The sequence below is a fragment of the Corvus hawaiiensis genome, chromosome 3 (assembly GCF_020740725.1).
Source record: "Corvus hawaiiensis isolate bCorHaw1 chromosome 3, bCorHaw1.pri.cur, whole genome shotgun sequence".
NCBI classification, from domain to species: Eukaryota; Metazoa; Chordata; class Aves; order Passeriformes; family Corvidae; genus Corvus; species Corvus hawaiiensis.
The window spans coordinates 72,875,058-72,896,395 of NC_063215.1; the positions used below are offsets into that span (position 1 = coordinate 72,875,058).

Below are 21,338 nucleotides of genomic sequence, written 5' to 3' on the forward strand. Positions count from 1 at the left end.
TTTGTAGTTAATACCATCTGTTGCCTGACCAGTAATTCCCTTGTTCATTGCAGCAATGTTTTTGTTTAGTAGATCAGCTGTCTTGATCTTCTATCTAAATATCATTACCTCTTGATGCTTTTTCTGGCCCATTAAAAGGTGTGGCCAGAATGTCATAGTTTAGCATATTGGTTTCTGATTCATTGGTAGTAGTATTTTTTTTTAAATTTTATTAAGGATTTTGATATTTTTAGTGGATTCTGGAATGATTCTTCTGTAAAGTGTTTTTGTCCTCTGGAATATTTTCAAGGAGATTTCGTTGGCAATTTCTGTAACTCAGAAATGCAGAATACAGAAAAATCAGATTTACCTAGACTCAGTTAAAGAGCCTTTTCTCTATGGATGTGATTTCATTTGTATCCTATGTAAACTTTTATGTTTTAAAAGTCTAATTGCTGGACTTTTTTACATTTGCTATTTTTAAGGTGAACTAGGTGATTTGTACTGTAACAGGTTTGCAAGATTTTCGAAATTATTAATGACTGATTTTACAATGCTGCTTTCAAAATATAGAACTAAATAGATGGAAAACTTTGCAATGCTTAGAAAATAGCAGTTTTTAAAGTTCCCTAAATTGTGTATTTGCATGTTTGTGATGTTACTTTATATTTATTTATATACCTGAAAAGTATGGTGGCTTAATGCTTACCATGCTGCTGTAGTAAGTGGTACATGAAAAGTTAGAAGCTGCGCTTGCTTTTCAGTAATCCTTTATTTTTTTACGTTTGGGTGTTTTTAATCCTGATTCATGTCAATTTGCGTTATTTATGACATTAGGAAATGTTATGAGTGTTCCTAGTTTTTTATTTATGAAAGCAACAAAAATCTATAGAAAATACTTATTTCCTTTTAAGTTTTTCCAATTCACCTGATAGTAATTGGGTGAATTATTTTCCCTCTGCTCCTCCTTACTCATCCCAGTGGGAAACTCTTCTAAGTAGTATTTTGCTATTATGACTCATGGAAGATTGTAATGAATTGCTTAGAATAGGAAGCATAACTCTAAAAAGAGGTGTAGGTGGTGATGTGGTCATTGCTGGGAGGTATGCTATGTTTCAAGGAATAATTTAAGTTACAAAAATGGAACACATAGCAGTTAATTGTAAGTATTCATAAGCAATGTTACTGTAGTAACACTGTTAGCATGATTACTTTTCCCTTCTACCCTCTGATTGATAGGGAGTACAAAATGCACTTGCATCTGCTTTAAAGAGCTTTTAAAAATGTCACTGTCATACTAAAGGCTAAACAATGTTTTTAGCATTTATACCTTAAAGGCTTAAAGGAATTTTGTGGGGCATTGTATTAAATGTTGTACTTCCCTATACCCGACTTCATTGATTAGAAGTAGCAGAATTTATACGAAGGTAGAAATGCTGTGGTTGGCGTTCTTTGTTGAACTGAAATGCAAAATGAGAATAGGCATTTTTGTAGGTAGAAAACTAATCAGACACGCCAATACCTGAAATGTAATCAAAATACATAAGTGTGAAATTCAGACCGAAATTTTGTTATTTGGTGTATTTAAAATGTCTTCCTGGAACTTTTTTAAAGTTATGGATCATCTGTCCTTCACAGTCCTAACAAAATAGCTAAACAAGTTAAATCTAATGTTACATAAGGCAGACTTGTAGGGTTTTCTGTTTGCATATATGTCTGTAGGACTTTGGATATCTTCATGTAGCTTATTTGTCTGTAGACACAAGGAACCGTGAGGACAGAAAAACTTCTGTGTTTCTTCTTGCTGACTTTCTTTTGGGACGACTGGATGTAACTCCCAGCTTGCAGATCTCAGGAAATACTACTGGAAGCCAGGGTTGTTTATTTTCTACCCATTTTGTTTCTCTGTGCAATGCCACATGTCTCAAACCTTTGAGATTGCTACCACTTGAATTGTATGGTCCCATCTACACAGACTTTAACAATCTGATGAAGAGGAAGAAAGACTCAGCTTTTTCTTCCTTTCTTCCCCTGAGTGCCGGTTTCTTGCCTGCCCGTGTATCTGTGAATACTGAGAGTAGAGATTCAAAGGCACCTTGCCCTTTATTCTATACATGCTTTTCTTATTTGCTTTTTGCTTTGTTGTTATTTTTTTCCTCTGTAGCTAGTGGAAGATGCCTGAGCTAGATACAGGTCGTGCAACTTGTGGTCATTAAAACAAGTTTTAAAAAAAGCCAGTAATGTGTTACTTTCCATGTGTCTGTCCCAGAGGGTCCTTTACAAAACTGACTTTGTAAATTGTCCTTCTCCATAACATTGGAAAAAGTACTTCTACTTGGCCACTGAATAAACGAGAAAGTTTAAAATCCATCTTCTTCACAAGTTTCTGCAACCTTCATGTTGTGGGAGTAATGATCTTCAAATGTAGCATTGCATAGTTGGTGTGCTGTTTCCTTTGTAGCATCTAATACTAACTATTCTAACTTGTTGAACACTTGAGTCAACGTCCACAAATTGAGAACCGAGATGTTTTTCTACACAATGAACAATGCAGACCATTGAATATGTTCCAAAGAGATTGAGGCCAGGAGCCTAGTGGAGTTTTTAGAAGGTGTGGGTTTTTTAGTAGAAGCTAATAAAATGAAAGGTAAGTCTTAAAAAATTTCATAGTAGGTGCAGTTTGGAAACTGAAGTGTAGGTTAATTGCTTACTAACCAATATTACTAAGATATATATTTTTTTAAACCAGATAGTTAATTCAACTCCGTGTTTCTTTGTTGGTTTTGGAGTTTTTATTGAGAAAATTTTTTTTGTTGGTTTTGTATTTTATTTTGGTTTTAACACTTTGCTCTAAAGCAGCTGGGACGGACCACTGTCAAGAACTTTATACTGAAATGAAAGGTTAAATGCTGAGAATCTGGGTAATTTTTACTTCTCAACAAAAATTGGCATCAGACTTGTGTATGGGTAGTATTTGAATTTTTGAGGTGCCCAGGTAAAATTCTTTTAAGAATCCCAGTTACAGTATATAGACATTGCAAGATGTTTTGTTTTTGTATTTTCCTTCTTGTGGCTGAGGTGCTGCCTTAACACCAGGAAGGGCTGCCATCTCTGGGTGTTACCTTGTTCTTGCTCATCAGACTTTCAAGTCCTTCTTTGGCTTATGAATCTTCTTGAATTTATTTGTTTCTTGTTCTTGAAAACTGTCTAATTTTTTTATTTCCTTCTGGGAGTGCATAAACAAATGTCCTTAATGCTTTAGAAACCTAAACACCTCTGGTTGTCTGATACTGATGGTTTAGGTCTTTATGGTGTGGTTTTCTGGCAGTTGGTAGTCATGTTTTGACAATATCACAAGGCAAGAATGCGAAACATTTACTCTTTGGTTTAGTTCTGTTCAAGACTATCAGCCATTCATTCACGCTGTACTAGTTTGAAAGCAAACCAGTGAGAGACTCAAAATCAGAACTACAATTTAGTAGGAAAATTAAAAATAAATGCAGTAGTACAGAAACACTGCCAGAGTCAGGGTGCCACCTGACACCTTGTCTGGCAGGGTGGTGGTAGCAGTCCGATTAAATGGTGACTGCAGTCCTCCTGAGGTGATAGATGTGTTGATGCGGTAGTCCTGTAGAAGGGTCTGCTCTTCCTCGGAAGGTCCAGTGGTGGCTATGTAGCTCTTGTCCTCTGAGAACCCAGTATGTAAGGGCTGACTGTGGTGTTCCAAACCTCAGGTTATATCCAGGATGGAATGCTTGGTTCCTCCCCCTGGGCGGAGCATCTCACAATGGGATGATGTAGTTTTATGAGTCGTGCAGTGAGGCTGGATGGCCCATTAACAGAAGATATTTCCGGAGAGAGTTATCAGGGATGTGTCATGGAAGAGATAAAGAACACTGCCCGACATGGTTTTAACAGCTGGTGATAGAATACATACTTTTGGTTACATCTTACATTGTAACCTAAGACACACGTGCAAGGAAAAATCTTAATCCTAGAGCTGTTACATGCATGATTCATGCAGTAATAGCATTTTCCCTCCTGTAAGCAGTAGGAGGGAACTAGGATTAATAAAAGCAGTAATGGAGAACTAAGGGAAGATGGGCAGTGTTTCATGTGAAGGATTTTACTAAGGTTTATTGCCCTTGTGGAAGAGGACTCCCTGCTGTGCCTGTGCTGCTGCTGGAACTTTCTGTACAAGAGTTAAATTTTCTGGTAACACCTATTAGGGATTTTCTGAAAGCAGTTTACAATGGGATTATATAATAGTCAGAAGCTCCATTTCATATATGGGAGAAAGACATTGTTAAACGCAATGGTTTCTTCAGTTCCTTATCTGTTAAAATGACACATCAGAGCTTTGTGGTGGTGAATGTAAAATGGTAGTGAGAAGGTTAGAATTTTTGGAGTGTAGAATATTTTATATAAAAGGCATCTCTCTTAGTTTCTGAAGAGTTAAGAACTATATATTGAGATAACTTTCTCCAGTTTGATTCAGGTTTATGTGGAATTGATTAGCTTGGGAAAAGGGAGAACAATGTGTTGTGTTCAGTGCATGTGTAGTATAAACATATGGTCAGAATCTTAGATGGTTGGTGTGTATGCAAAAAAAATGCTTCTAAGAACCATACTTAGTAGTTTTATTTATAGGAATATATTTCTGTGTTCTCAGTTGTGATGCGTGTTCTATTTATGTATTTCAGCTGTCTTTGTATTAGGAAAGAAGTTTTTGCATAGTCATGTTTTCAAGAAAGTCTAATTGATTTTTTTTTTCTTAATATAGAATACGGACTGATACATACTTGTAATGACTGCTTCTGATACAGCAATAAGCTGCAAATGACACAACAATAAATTGTAGAGTGGCAGTGTAAATGTACTGGCTCTGTGTATTGAATGGAAGGGAGACATCTTTGGTTTGGAAAAAGTGGTTGTGCCATCACATGTTACATAGCAAATGGTCAGTGTGCAGGTTTTTAACCACGGTAGCTGTCACCAAGACTTGGGGAGTCCTTACACATTCATCAAACACTGGATGCTTCCGAGCTGAATGTGAACCAGTGCTGTAGAACTAGGAAGGACTGTACTCTTCAGTCAGACTTTGGAACCACCCACTGTCTTCTTGAGGAATGTTTCAAAACATGTGGCTGAATGACGAGAAGCAATAACATGGGGTCCTCTCACCTGTCTGTGGCAGCAGAGGAACATGCTGGTTACAGACTATGTGCTTGCATGATTGACGTGTACTGCGCTACACTCAGGTGTGATTCAGATCAAGGTAGTGCCTTCCCCTTCCCTTGGGAACCGTAACTGCATTTATTCCAATTTTCTGTGTGCAGACAGAAGTCCCTGGGGCTTTTGTTTTCAGATTTTCTTTGTAGCTTCAGAGGTGGTGTGGTTTAACCCAGCTGGCAGCTGTGTACCATGCAACCACTGGCTCCCTTTCTCCCCACCCTGGTGCATCCAAAACAGAGTACTGTGCTACCAAGGAGAAATAAACTCTATCCCAGCCAAAACCAGGACAAGAGGGAAGACAAATACTGGTAATTTTTTGGGGAGGTTTGTTATTTTGTGTAATTAAAGATGAGATTCCATTCTCATGGCGTAAGTAAAGGTCTTAATGGCCTCTCTGCCTTAAAACTTAAGGTCACTTTAATACATCTGTGATTGAGAATATGAAGAGAGACTGAACATCTTTCCAGCTCTATATTATGAGAAGTAGAGGTTAAATTATGCTCTAGGATGAGAAAAAGGAAAAAAATAAGCAGGAAACAAAAATAGAAGCTAATTCTTAAACTTCAAGTGTCAATTATACTGACGTTTATTTCTGTTAGTGGTTCAATTAACTGTAATTACTTAATTGAGCCAATAATTGAAATAATCCTGCTTCCTCAAATTTTAGAATAACCCCAGAAATGGCATATGCCATCTCACCTGCTGTGTAGACCAGTTTGGTGTGTCAGGGGAAGTGTATTTTTGAGTAGGGTTAGGTTTGCTGCAAAACAGAGGTCCTAGGAGGCAGATATAATGTTCCAAATCACACTTTGTCTCTTAGGTTTCACCTGGGCTTTGTTACAGCTCGTGTTCAGTGGCAGAGAATGGGGGTTGAAAGAGGTTTGCATGATCCTGCGTTTCCTTGAGTGGTGTAAGAGCAGCAGTGTTTCATCTATTAACTACATCTGGTTGTTAATACACTTAATTATGGGCCTGTTGGTGTTAAATCTTTATATTGACTGACAATGACCTGTGTGTGTGGTTTTAGCCTTTTGAAGATTTTGCACTGTCCTTTGGAACTAATGATAAGCAATATTTGTATGACCTAAACATTTTAATGGTTTTACTTTATTAACAAATAGTTTTGCATTTTAATTCATTCATTTCTTGCTTCTGAAGGTTTATATATTTGTGAGATGGGGTGGGGGTATTCTTTCCACTCGGTGCTTGTAATTTGAAATGCTTTTGAGTCCTGATAAGCTTTCTGGTAATACTTTGTATTCTAGAACAGTTACACTTGTATTGTTGTGTCTCCTGTACACTGTGTATGCACGACTGCAGCCGCCTTGTTTCATCAGCTGCTGCTTGGATTGTTCAGATTGTTGCAGCTTTGTGGCAGATATTGCTTGGTACTGGTTTTAAGTTGACAATTACTGTCTGCTGCCAAGAGGTTTGTTTCTTTGTTTCTTTTTTTTTTTTTTTCCTTTGCCCCATGCCCTCCCTGAAAATGGGATTTTGACTAAACAGCATTGAAGAAAATCCAATGGTCTCATGCATACATACGTGGACTAATGAAGTTATGACTGTGCATACTGGATGCCTACAATCACAATTTCCTCTTAGAAGCCTCTGTTTTGTGGCAGTCATGGCTTCTCCTTTGTCTGCACTGCCAGGTTTGAGCTATTTATGGCATTACAAGACAATATCTTCCTTGCAACCATTGGTATATGTTCTTGGGTTTTGTGTTGGGGGGGGATTTTGTTGCTTTTTTTGGGTTTGGTTGTTTTTTTGTTCCAGGAGCTATATGAGTGTGTTGGTTTCTTTCTGCTCCAAAATGAACTATCTTTGCTTCTGTTTGGTTTCCTGAAATCTTGAGCTTATGATCTCTAACCAAGTCACTCCTTAGAACACTTTTTAATTACAGTCATCTCTGCTTCCATTTTGCTTTTGCTTCCTGACATGCCCTCCGCCTATGTACAACCTGCTGTTCACATCTCCTTGACCATCCAAGTTACTCAACTTCACAATGATGGTTTCACGCATCTCTTCCAGAGGGTACCAATTTCTGGTATTGTCATGGAGTCTTTGTAGGATATCTGTTGGGACACCAAGAAAGCCATAGGGTGATTAAGATGAGAGAGACTCCAAATTTGTTCAGCTTTCGAAGAGCCACTGGCACCATAATTGCCAGTGTCTGGAAAATCCTGAATCTCTGGCATAGGCGTACTTTACTTTGCAGACAGCATTCAAGGATTGTGCCCCTACATCTTGGAGAGGAAACAAAAAAAAGGCAAAATTTGGCTCATTGCAGTTTTGAAGTGGACTTAGTAATGGAAAATCACAAGCTCATCTTGTTCTCAGAGCCGTGGTGGCTCTGCTTCTGATCCCAATTTTTTTTTTTCGTTTTTGTATGATAATACCTCTTGAACTGAAATTAGGATTTTTTGTTTAGTGCAGCAGAGAGTATAACTTAAAATCTTTTGAATTACTGGTTGGTGCTTTTTGTTGTTAGCTGTGGAATTCTAGTCAGGATTTTTTCATCTTAGTCTTTGGGTACCTTTTCTCCTGATTTCTTTGGGAAGTAAATTTTTCCGTAAGTGAGCTTTCAAAGCTGGTTTATTCATGTTGCATTTTTAACTCTGGTGGTTTTAACTTCACTAGCAAAGTAGTTCACTGAACATACATAGTTTTATCTATGTGTCTGTCTATCTATCTGTCTCCTGGAAGGCCAAGAGTTCATGTATGTATGTATATATATATATATATATATATATATATATATATATATATATATAAAACTAAAATCTTGGCCTTCCAGAATTAAACTATGGTCCATGCCATGTATACCTGAATAGATATCTCATCTGTGACTTCGTGTACTTAATAGACAAAGAGGGATTTTTTTAGCCTTTGCCTCATTGTGTATGCACTTGTGTGTATATACATATATCTATTTTTACATTTAGTGTGCCTGTGCATATATGTATATGTGACAACATTAATTTCTGAAGTAATTTCATTAAATCAGTGTGGCTATACTACAGTTGAATTTAGCTTATTGTTCTGAACTACTTCTGAACTTTTGCTAGCTAATTGGATAGTAATACTGCAGTTTTACTTCTGCAAAGGAGCATCCTTTTGCAGAGAGAAAGTAGCTTGGTTGATCTGAGTATTTTCTACTGAAAATATTATGGAAAGGTTTAGATTATTAATACAGACTTTTGTGTTTGTGAGGCTAACTTAAATATTAGTGTGAATCAGACTTGGAGCAGTACTTACATTCTCTTATCCAGACATCCAAACTCACCTCTTCCACGTGTCAGGTTTTTGGATTATTGGCGGTCTGCAGTTGTTGTGAATTTAGTCAGCAACTAAATCTGTTGTGTGTTGCACAGGGTGTGGGATTAGAATGATATGTGGGCCAATAATACTGCTTTATAAGTCTAAATAAGATTAAAAGATATTTTCCCCCATTAACTTTTGTAATGTAGTCTGCCTCTTCAGGCTGATTGCAGATAATTTTCAGATAACTGAGCAGCCCATAGCTACCATTGACTGAAACGAGCAAGATTTGTGGGTTCTTACTGCTTCTGAAAATTGGTCCAAAATATCTAAAGATGTGTTCAAAATTAGCTCACTTCTGAAAGCAATGAACACCTGCTTGTGTATTTATATAGTAATTAAATGCACATTTGACATATTTAGAATATTTTCGGTGTAATTGGCAAGGAGTGACAAGGTCATAAATTAGCACAGGTTGTTTAATTTGCTAATACAGTCACATAAGGTGTTGGGGATTTTTTTGGTCCAAAATCTGGTTGTGGTTGCAGTAACAAGCTGTTGAGATAGAGTTTATTTATTCTAATAAAGCAAGGATTTTTTTGCGAAGAAAGTTTCAAGAAGCATTTGTAAAACTTGTAGGTTGAAAAATGGAATTTAGAAAATTTTCTCCATATTGAAAAGAATTAAGTGAGAAAATTATATTTAAACAAAGAGACTGCATGCAAGAATCATATAAAGATGAGTTTGAACAACTTCTGCTCATACAGATTTTGATGGATTTTTTTTTTTCTTTTAGTCACTTTTGCACCTTACAATCACTGGATTTTGTGTGTGTTGCTATATCCTATTTTGCTGATATTACTCAGCTGTAGTACAGTTTCACGTATTTGGAGCCTCCTGTTTCCCAGTCTCTAATGCATCCACAATATTTATCAATATATGTGGTTTGGAACTGAAAAGCTTATGAAGTATCTCATATTAACTCTACAATTTTTTAAACCTTTCAAGAGATGACACGAATAAGGAAGAAGATGAAGATGAAGAAGAAGCAGAGGAGGAGGAAGAGGAGGAGGAGGAGGAAGAAGACAACAATAACAATGAGGAAGAAGAGTTTGAATGCTATCCACCAGGCATGAAAGTCCAAGTGCGGTATGGAAGAGGGAAAAATCAAAAAATGTATGAAGCTAGTATTAAAGATTCTGACATCGAAGGTGGAGAAGTCCTTTACTTGGTGCACTACTGTGGATGGAACGTGAGGTAACTTGAGTTTTAGTTAGTGATTACTTCTTGAATTACTTCTCAAATACACTTATGAATTTTAAAAACTAAATTAATAGACATCTGGAGTCCTAAACTTTCAGTATTGGTGTTCTGTGAAGGTCATTGTACTGTATGAAACTTAGATTTTTAACACTATATAAATGCAGGGCTTTAGTTACTTTGAAAATCATCTTTAAATGACTTGTTCAAAGAAGGCTTCATTTGTTCCTCATCTTACTTTTAGATCTTCCCATACAAGTGACACCTCACTCTTTTCAGATTCCTCCTCTGGCTCTCTTAAGCCGATTTTCTCTCATTCAGTATTTGAGTAGTGCATTTAGCTAAAGCTGTGAACTTACTCTTGTCAGTGAAGCACAGAGTACATCAGCAGTATGGTATTTAACTGGAAAACAACAAGATTTAGTGGGAAATAAGTGCACAGCAAATAACTGCATTTCATCTGATCTGATATCTATCCTCCCTACCCCACCTCCTGCTGAGGCTGCCCTAATCTTCCAAGCAAGACTCTTCTTAGCCTAGTGGCTTCTTATGCTTTCTTTGATATAAGGAGGAGCATATGCTTTTTATTGACTTTAGTCTAGCATTAATAGAAATAAGTTGAAGTATTTCTGTTGCTATTTCAGACCTCTTTTTTGCCATTTAAAACTTGAAGCAACTTTGAAAACAGTAGAGAAAACTAAAATTTTTGAGCAGCTTATAAGCATGTCTGCTTCTTTCCTCAGTTTCAATGTAAGTGCTCACTGTCCTTAACTATTAGCTTTTCAACTCTATTACTGCCTCTAAAATAACTCCAGCCCCCCCTCCCCCCCCCCAAGTCTGAGATAAGTCTGATGTACTTTTTTCTTTACTTATTTTTCCTTTTCTGGGAAAGCTGAGTTTTCAGCTGAAAGCTGAAGGTAGCCTTCCTCTGTCATCTGGGCATCCTGCCTCTGACCAAGAGGGCAGGACAAATGTCATTTGTTCAGTTCCAGCAAGGTCTGCTAGCAGAGGTAACAGAGAAGTGTGATGCTTCTCTTGCTGCTTGAATTCACCTCTTTGCATCGAGGTCTGGTGATTTCCAGGTGCACCTGAGCTACTGCCGAGGAGGAGTCTCGCTCTTGCCGGTTTCGATACCGATCTTCTGTAGAATTTTGATCTACATTGATCTACAGGAATAGGATGTGACATAAACTGTCTTCAGGCAACATCTGTAAGCATAGTGGGCTGTGAAGTCAAGATACAAGGGGAGATGCAGCCTGCTCAAGGTGGGAGCTGGGGTGTGACTTGCGTTTTGGTCTGGTCCTTTTTGAGGACTCCCCCCTTGGAGTGCAAGTTGGTGAAATTTTCATCCTACTCACTGAAGATTACTGTGTGTACCATTCCAAGAGGTTTCTTGCTTTTAAACTCTTTGTTTTGGAATTCACGTGTAAGCATAGAAGTTATTTTTCTTTTTGAGCAAATACTCATGCTATTATCCATGCTGTGAGGTGAGATGATCAGATTTTTATTTGAGCAGTTCCACTTCAAATCTGAAGAAATGAGAAGTCAAAAATGAGTCTTCTTCACCTTGGAGATTCCAGCACCCCAGTTCTTAAAGGAGAAATCAAGATTCTAAATTTTTAACTTTGCATTTTAAACAAATCTGCAGATTCATATCAGAGGCATTATTTCTGTGGCAAGGATATGTTTGATAATAAAAGCATTTTTAGTAACTTGCACTCACTTGAAAAGTAAGGAGTGTTGGTTGTTTGGTCTTTCTGGCAGCAGGACTTGGGTTTATATTTTTACCTCGTGTTTTAAAAGAGCCCCCTGAAAAGGTAGGGGGAGGGAGTGGGATTCTTCACTAAAAAATACATCAGTGATTGAGATTTAGCTGTGGGACTGTGCATGGACTCTGCTAAATGTGGCTAATTTTTTTCTTTTGTGTTTACTTAATTTAATTACTTAAATTTTTAGATTTTACAGAAGACTGTGTAAGCTTCACCTTTAGCCAGCATCTAAACACTTTGATAGTTTAGTATTGTGAAGATTAGTCTTGTATGCTCTAATAGCTTGATTTGGCTTTTAGTCAGTGACAACCTGCAAAAGCCATCTGCCTTAGTTGGGTAGGAAGCAATGCCCTCCTCTCCTTAGTCATTGTAGCTTACTTAGCTGGCACAAGTACAGTACAGGGGATGAACTGAACTAGGATTTTCTAGTCATCCAGGGTTTTTTTAATTCTGTCATCATTCTTCTACTCCTTAAAGTTGACTTTCCTGTTTCCCCTTTTGGTCAAGTATGCCATTTAATGGCCTGTTCTTTAAACTTGTACGTTTGAGCAGAAATACTAAATAACTACTAATGTTTCTTATCACAAGTTAATTTCAATATCAGTCTGGAATTCAGAATAAGTGTGTGTGTGTGTGGGTGTGCTCACATGCTTTAGGGTACTTAGAATGAAGTTTGGTAAACTTGATATTCATCTTCATTAGTTGGGCTTTTTCTTAAATGCTTTGGAACCAGTGACACTGAGAACTGTTGAACTTTTTTTTTTTTTTCTAAAGAGTAAGTAGAAAGTGCAGAAGCTGTACAGCGTTATGATCTTGTTGTTAGCTCCTGAGATTCAGCTGATGTGTGTCTCTGATAAAGCTCTCTGAATGGTAGTGTTCAGTGGAGCCTGACTTGTAGTGAAAGGGAATGGTAGAAATCTACCCTGTTAGAGGGACCTGCTTACCACGTGTTAACCAGAAAAAGCAGAGAAATACAGAGAAACTGTGCTTCTTCTCACAGACCAGTAATGTTCTGAATTATGTATGCTTTATATGTAACTAAAACTTCTTTGGGGCTTACGGTGCCAGTTCCTTCTGCTGTAATTTTAATCTTCAGATGCCAGTGCAAAGAAAAGTGCATTGTGTAAGTGTTTGAGGTGACTTTCCTCTGCAGGGTGTTCCCAGTAATTAGAGGGTGCATATTTAAAAAGCATTTAGATTGTTGAACCTGTGTGTCATTATTGTACAACATCAAATATATGTTACTCTTGAATGTTTCAGATGTTTAAAGCTAAAGACTTACTATTTTCAACACTTCTTTCCTTCTGTATGTGAAAGTGGTAATTTCTGTCTAAGTTTGTTGAAACATTACTTTATATATAAATTTTATACTTAATGGTTAACCACTGAAAGTAAATGTTTAGCAAACTTTTGGGCCCTGGAGAGTAATGTATGTCATGGGGGGCCAGGGGAGGGATTATTTAAAAAAACAAAAAAGAAATTAAACAAACCAGAATCTCCATCTAACATTCCAGTATTTGGGTATCAGACTAGTTTTCTCCTCTCTTTGATCACAGTCAAAAAAAAAATTGATTCTCCCGTTTTAGCAGCTACAGATAATATACTGGAACTTTTCAGTGAATTTGCTAAGGCTTGCTAGCTCCTTGAGGTCACTTGTCCTCCTGAGAAAGTGGTACTTTTGCTAGTATAAATCTAGTCTGGAAAAGTATGCTTTCTTCCTTGTTTCTCCTCTACTACTTCTGTGGAAGATTGACTGTGCAATCTCTTGACAGTGTGTTATGGTGCATTTTAGCTTGCAAGTAGTACCTATGGGTGTAATAGAATCGCTGCATACTCTGATGCAAGGTGTTCTTCTTTGTCTTCATTTTGGTAAAGTAGGGAGATTTTGTTTATGAAAGCATTCCAGGTTTTCATATGAAACCTGATTTAAAAAAATAAGTAAATAATAATTTCTTATTAAATCCCCCCTCTTGATTTTCAAAGAAATCTGTGTAAACTCTTCTAGGAGCAGCTTCCCATATTATCTCCTTCCTCTCCACACTCATCTGCTCACTTTAGGGTGCTGAAGCAAGTACATGTGAAAGACAGCACTGCAGTAAAACAACTCAGGTCCTCTGAAAGTACATGCTTGTAGTGAGAGCTGAAGAACTTTTTTGATAATATTTTTGGGTTTATTTTGTTTTGCGAATAGACCTCTAAAGCAAGATTAGTGTTGAAGTGAGTTTTCATGTTAGCAGGTGCAGTTCTAGAAAGAGGCTCTAGTCTGAGTCACACACCCCATTTTAGATGCAGCTTTCGGGGTGCTTCTCTATCTTGCAGTGGAGGAAAATGTAACTTAGGGTCAGGTTGTCAACTGTGGCTTGGAATGTGTCTTTTTTGCACGATCTGTTTCTGCCTGGGGTCCAGTTGTCCCAGATTTAGGCAAACCATGTATGCATTCAGTATGTGAGTAGTGAAAGGAGCTGTGTGATGCAAAGGTGTGAAGTGTGGGCAGCTGATTCCCTGGAAAAGATGTGAGATTTCTGTGGCTTCGTCGAAGGGTCTGTCTGCTGTTTTGGGTGCAGTCAGGAGTAAAGCAGGATATGCTCTGGCCAGGAACTGTGACTGTCACACATTAGTGTTTCAATTTGTGGTCCTTGGCACGAGGGCTTGCATGACCACTGCTTCTCATGCATAGTGTTTAAGACTCTGTGGTATGTACAGGTATTCCCTTCAGGTTCTGCATTTCTCTCCTTTGGTTCAGTGTGCCCCCATGTCTATCAGCTCTTGCCCCAACAGGCACTACAGTTGCTGTGGATCTCAGACAGTGTGGGCTGTGCACAAACTTTGCATAGGAGGAAGATCATTTTCTTATTGGAGATGCATAAGAACGAGTGAATACGAATTTGGTATTCTAGCAATGTATTTGAGGCAGAAAGGACACTGTCAGAATCATCGTTTTTCACCATGTGTTTGTCAGGTCCTATGCTGTTTTCCTGCATGTATTTAGATCTAATAGAATACTCCTACATTTCTCTGGGTCACAAAGTCCATTTGGCAGACACTTCATGGTATTCCTTATGCAAAACTTGTCTTTTTCTTGAAGAAGGATTGCTTCAGATAGGGTTTCCCATAGTCTCACAGAATATGGGATTTTTCTATGCTGAGCAAGTACTCTGAAGAGTTATATTTCAGTTTTGAACCTGTTTACTGACATTTCACCTGGTAATGAGAGTGTAATAGTAAAATGACAGTGGTATCTGCAGCAGTATAGGCAGTCTTGGTATATCGTAGTCTGCATGGTCTGCTGTGAGATTTTGTGATTTTTATTGTCACATGGAGGGGAAAAAACCAGAACAAATTGTTTTGGAAAGCTATTTTTCAGACTGCTGCCATAAATGTAAGTTACTAGGATACAGTATTTATCTTCTGAAATCCCTTGTATAGATCATAACTTATAATACATAGGAAAGCAAGTTGGAAACTTGCATGTTTTTCCCTAAATATTTTTAAATTATGTCAATATTATGGATATAATTGGCAGTGGTTGCAAAGAAGCTGAATTAGGATGGTATCAGTAGTCATTGCATGTATGAAAGTAAAATCAAGTAAGCCCAGCTGGAAACCAGCATGGTGATTATACTCAGCTCCAACTTGTACCAGGTTTTTTTGGAGAGTGTGGTTTGGGGTTTGTGGTGTTTTAAAGTTGATTTTTTTCCCCTCTATTTTCACGTTTACATAGGAGGATCAGAATTTGTTTGTATGTACATTCAGGCCAAAGTTAATACAAACTAATTTTTAACTGAACTGTTTCTTATGCAGGTGGTTCTTGAATTTACAGTTTAAGTAGTAAAGAGCTTATTTTTATTGGGAGGGAAAAAATTGATTTAAATGATTCCTGAATTTTTTCAGAAATACACAAAGAATCTGGCAAGCACAGTACCATAGGTGCAGTATATTCTTAGTAAGAATGTACTTCTTTGGTCTTGGATTTGTACTTAACAGGTCCAGTCTTGAATACAAGATGCCTGTTGTTAATATCTTGGTGCTATTTAGTATGTTTTTGTCTTGTATCAGTCTGATACAAAATGGAAACCTTTAACAGAAAAGGAACTGAAAAATGTCACTGTGAAGTCAGTGACTCAAAGTTGGTGATTCTGAAGGGTTACTCACACCAGATACGTCTTTGCAGTCACTTGGGATGGAAAGAGTTTATTTTTATTAACTGGCTACATTTTATGTAGTTGAAAGAATTAATTTTATTGTTAAGGTTTTACAGTGTATAAATAGGAAGTATACCTATTAGAGGTCTGTACAGATTTTTCATTCAGGTAGTTTGTTTTACCTGCATTACATGGATTTCTGTTGTTCTGTGCAGACTGGAAAATAGAGGATTTTGCTTTTAGCCTTCAGTGTAAAAGGACTTTAATCCTCTGAACATTAGCTGAAACTTCACAGACTTGAGAATTACAGAAATTACTTGATTCAAATTCCAATTCTGTTTTTATATGGCTACTAATTCTCTTTTTCCTCAGTTAAATTTCTGTTGTGGTGTGCTTACCTGCTTAAAATCATAAATGTGTACAATTTCTTTTTCTGTTTAGGTATGATGAATGGATAAAGGCAGACAAGATAGTGAGACCAGCTGATAAAAATGTACCAAAAATTAAGCATCGAAAGAAAATAAAGGTAGTTTTCCTCCCTTTCTCTCTTGTTGCCCCCAGCATTGGTTTGATACATGGTTATGTAATCCCTGCCTCCCTTCCTGACCTTCTGATTGGTCTATAAATGCTTGTCAGGAAAAGCAACTTTGTAGCGTTTTAAACATGGATACTCTTTTCATCATGGTTTTGGGTATTCTCTTTGAGGTGACGAAGGGAAGCTTCTCTTTCCTTCTTTCCCGAATTTTTAACTTAGATGTATATAGTCATTTACAGAAAATAAATGAGAAGGATACAGGTTAGTGTCAGTGTTGGGAGCCAACATGGGGGGTTGAAATTTGAGAGCTCCCTGATTCTGGAGAGCAAACCTATGGACTAGTCCATGTGCATGGAACTTTGTAATTTTATTGCCAAGCATTTCTTTCAAAATTGATTCTTTCACAACTGATATTTGGGCTTAGATGATGACATATTTCTTGGACAGTAGGCTACAAGGAAGCTTTTCCTTTTGCCACTGCTGAGCCTGGCATATCCTGCAGTGCCACTACTCCTAGAGCACTGCTTGTGTTTGTTTTCCCATTTGTTTTAGTGTTGACAAAGTCCCTGTCTCCAGTAGAAAGGTCTTGGCATGGAGTGTAGAAAGGTATTTGTAGTCCTTTAAACAAAGAGGAGAGCTTTCCTCTACAGGTTGAATGTTTAAGATAACTGTAAGCATTATGTCATTGTAATCCATGATAAGATGTGTGTTCAAATGGGAAGAGTTTTTGTATCTTTTTTCTCACCTAGAATAAAACTGACAGAGAGAAGGAAGAGAAGTATTCTCCTAAACCCTGCAAATTGCGACGTTTGTCAAAACCCCCCTTTCACACCAGCACATCACCAGAGACTGGGTCCAAACTTGACAGCACTGAAGCCAAAAATACTGAACAAGCTCCAGTTAAATCAATAGAAATTACTTCTATCATTAATGGGCTACAAGGTATTGTACTTAAAAGCTTTTTCTAATTCTGTAAACAGCCTTTAAACAGGAGTAAATGAAAATGTAGAGCAACTGCTGCAATTAAATGCTTGAGTCTGTCTGGCTAATTATAACATCATCTTCAGAAATAACCCTTGGACAAAAGCAGTGTTGGCAGTTTCTGTGGATTCAGTGTGTCAACAGTCAGTTACATTTTGTGTTGCCATCCTTTTTTTTTTGTTTGATATAGAGCAAAGCGTTTTTGCCTCCTATCTAATTTCTAAATTTTTAATTTTTTATTTACCTAAGCTGTAGGACCTATTATTCATATCTGCTTGTCTGTTGTTGCTAGAACTGTGTTCCCACAGTAGCATTATAATACCTAGTTGCTTCTCTTCATTCTTAGTTTAGATCATGCCTCCAGAGAAAGAAACCGTGTATGGTATAGGTAGTTTGGGTAACCACAAACTTTTGTGGAAGCTATGTGAATTTAATAATCATTCCAACTTGTTTGAACTTGGATGACACTGGCCACTGGGTTCCAAAACTGTAGGTAGAATAACAATCGACATAATCTAAGAAGCTTAATTTCCTTTGGAAATGAGAAACAAAAAAAAAAGCAATTAACGATGACACTATTATTAGTGCAATAATTAATCTGTAATTAACTTTAGAAATCAAGGAGTTACATATATATACGTATATTTATATTTGAGCCAATTGCTGTGTTTCTCCTTGAATCCATATCTTTTCCCACTGAATGAGATTGCTGTTGATTCCTTCTGGATTATATATCTTTGTTCTTCTCTCAGTTTCCTTATTGCTGATCCTGAATTTTCTTGCAGTTGTCCTACATTCTTCTTGTCCATTTGTTTCCCTAAGTGCCTTTCTTTATTGCTTTCACTTCCTTTTTCCAGGCTGATCATCAGGTTGGTTTGTTAGAGGGTATCCAATGTGTGTGTTGTTGTTCTGTCCTTGAGACACCGGATTTTCCAGGGAAAATGATGTCTATGTTATGGGCATTGGAAAAAAGGCAGATAATGGTAGCATTTGTAACCTGTAAGAAATATGTAAGGACATCTTTCCTTTTCTGGTTTGGGTAATTACGCAGAAATTTGTATTTTATGGATTAATGCTTTCTCAACCTCTTCAGAAATTCCTGGAGATGTACTGTATAACAGAGAATCTTCCTAGTTTCTGATGTAGCCATTATACCATGAGTTTTTGAACTCTTCAGGAGATACCATTTAAGAGAGACTGCTAGAGATCCCTGTAGCATGTCTTCATATCTGTACGATTTTCTTTAGTTGGGTTTGGTTTTTTTTAAATAATTTTTTGTAACCAGAATCAAGACAAACTTTTCTTGTTTTGTTTTTGTTTTGTTTGGATTTATTTTTAATTAGCTTCTGAAAGTTCTGATGATAGTGAGCAAGAAGATGACCAAAGTGCCCTGAATGTACATGCTGATGGCAAAGAGGAATCTCAGCCCGAAGCTGTAAGCCAAGATAAAAATGAACTCCGTCTAAAAGAACAGAGTGGTTCATCCCTTCCAGAAGAAACTAAAGCTCTTACAGATGCAGTAGTGCCCAAGTCTGTATCCAAGTCTCCTGAAAGATTGCGGAAAGAGATGGAAGAGTTATCTGAAGATAGTGACTCTGATGGAGAAGATGAAGCCACAAAGAAGAGAAAGGACGGAAAAAAGGAGATAGTGGATAAAACAGCAAAACCACAAGTGAAACGTGGTAAACGACGACACTGTGTGGCAGAGGAGTCCTTAAAGACCGTGTCACCTAACAGAAAGGATGAGAAGTCCAAAAACAAAGACTCCCTTAGTTTAGAAAACAGCAGTAACAGCTCCTCGGATGAAGATGAGGAAGACAAATCTAAACTGAAAATCACAACGAAAAAGTACAATGGACTAGAGGAGAAAAGGAAATCTTTACGGACAAGTACTTTCTACTCTGGATTTTCTGAAGTGGGAGAGAAAAGAATAAAGCTTCTAAATAACTCTGATGAAAGACTTCAGAACACCAGAGCGAAGGATCGAAAAGATGTGTGGTCAAGTATCCAAGGACAGTGGCCGAAGAAAACACTGAAGGAGCTGTTCTCAGACTCTGATACTGAGGCTGCTGCCTCTCCTCCACACGCTGCTCCTGAGGATGCTGCAGCAGAGGAGCAGCTTCAGACTCTTACAGAAGAAGGTATTTCTTTGCCTAACTGTGAGCTTGAAAAATCTTTGCCAGCAAGTGTGGATGTTAAACCTGTTGAGGAGAAACCGACTGAAGTGGGTGAGAAGAAAGTTGAATTTCCAAGCAGCGGCAGCAATTCAGTGCTAAATACTCCTCCTACAACTCCTGAGTCACCTTCCTCTGTAACTGTGACAGAGTCCAGCAGACATCAGTCCAGTGTCACTGTCTCTGAGACACTGCCACCAAATCAAGAAGAGATACGAAGCATCAAAAGCGAAACAGATAGCACAATAGAGGTGGACAGTGTGGCAGGGGAGCTGCAAGACCTCCAGTCTGAGGGAAATATTTCTCCAACAGGTTTTGATGCCAGCGTCAGCTCCAGTAGTAGTAATCAACCAGAGCCAGAGCATGCTGAAAAAGGTAAAGGAAAGGGTAAACAGAGCTGTCTCCAACCTAACCAGCTCTTATTTCTAACATTGTTGGTGTGTTTTCATTCTGTTATGGTTATGGTGGAGGGAAGCTAGTTGTTGCACGTAGTAGTAGTCTGCTGTCCTTTTCAGATGTGTGGAAATGGCATAATCATCTTGTGAGTAAAATATAATCTGCCAGCAAGTTTATTGGCCTTTTATTAGAAATTGTGGTGGTTTCAATGAGGGATAAAGGGTAAAAGGATGAAGCTTATACTGGATATGGCAAAAAAAGCCCAAAGCAAACTGTAATAGCTTGTGTAAGGAATATTTATTGTAGCAAGATGGAAGCATTTTAAGCACCCTCCTTAGAAGCAGAAGTTGCTTTTCTTGCATAAAATTTGATTCTCTATAAGTTGTTTGTTTGGGGGGAGAAAGCTCTCCTGCTGCTAGGGTGGTTAGACAGTCATTTCTAATTTGTATTTTTCTAGAACATTAACTTCATAAGATTCAAGTCAAGCTGATAAAAGCACTGACCTTTTAAGCTATATTTCACTTTCATATGTGATTTTTCAGATTGAAGTTCCTTTCCTGAAACCACTAGAGAGCAGGTGATAATAAACACTTGTGCACATGATGTCGCTGTACTGCTGCCTGCTTTTTAACTGCTGGCCAGGCTAGATTCAAAAGCTTTTTTCTGAAAGTGACTGGCTGTTTTGCAGATCATCAAAAGTACAGCTACTTTTACTGTGTTGTAGTGGCTAAAAATTAGGAACACAAAGGAAGAAAATTTGTTTTGGCTTTAATCCTAAGAAAGAAGTGGGGTTTTTTTATCTCAGTAGATTCTGGCTAATAATTAGCTAATTTTTTTCAAAATGCCCTTAAAGGTATGTTACCTCCAGCATTCTATTGGAAATATTCTTCTGAAAGTATGCAACAAAATGTGTTTCCTTAAAGGAGAGAGTTTGGAAGAGGTGAATGTGTACCCCTCGATAAATACACCTGCTTTGCTAATTAGAGCTGTGTAGGTTTAAGTTGTTAGGGTTTTTTTATATGAAAGTAGTTTATTGCCACTTGAAAGAAGTTTTACACTGTTTTAAAGGAGTACTTTTACATGCATTAGACTTTAACTTCCTCTCTGATTTTGTCAGCATGTTACCTGTTTCAGAAAATTGAGTTCCTTAATTAAAATTGTTTTATTCCAGGAGTCATTTTTAATCTTTAAGTCACATGGTTATGAAACAACGTTTGAAGAACTTCTAAAACACTCTCTTTTAGCAGATGTACTAGAATTTTTCCATCTTCCTTTTCTACTTTTTCCCTTTGTAGTCCCAAATATCAGTAGAATTTTTCCCTGTTTTTTGTTTGCCTTTCTTTTCTTGTTCTTTTTTAACATTATGTAAGATTTATTTTTTTAATACCTTCAATTAATGTAATTACTGATCACAAGTTATGGCTTTGGTTCTTTTCTCACAGCTTCCAAGTACAGCAAAATTTTAAAGACATTTTTTAGTCCCAGTAGGTCTTGATAACTTTTTAAATAAATGTATTCTTATTTAATTAACAGTATTAAAAAGATAGTAAATCCATGTGGTTCAAGAGAAATTCTGGTGATGTGTATGGGAAAGTCATTCGTAGTC

At 37.4% G+C, this 21,338-nt stretch overlaps 1 protein-coding gene across 4 annotated transcripts in view; it reads left to right on the forward strand.

Annotated features, from left to right (window-relative positions):
- ARID4B (AT-rich interaction domain 4B) overlaps positions 1-21,338 on the forward strand; it is an 89,336-nt gene that overhangs the window by 60,572 nt on the left and 7,426 nt on the right. For 3 of the 4 annotated variants that reach the window (XM_048296355.1, XM_048296358.1, XM_048296356.1), the window contains exons 17-19: positions 16,088-16,172; positions 16,931-17,123; positions 18,506-19,711. In XM_048296355.1, coding sequence (XP_048152312.1) covers positions 16,088-16,172; positions 16,931-17,123; positions 18,506-19,711 — 1,484 coding nt within the window. Of the gene's footprint in view, positions 1-9,483; positions 9,733-16,087; positions 16,173-16,930; positions 17,124-18,505; positions 19,712-21,338 lie in introns of all 4 variants that reach the window. The other variant, XM_048296359.1, reaches the window with a different exon arrangement.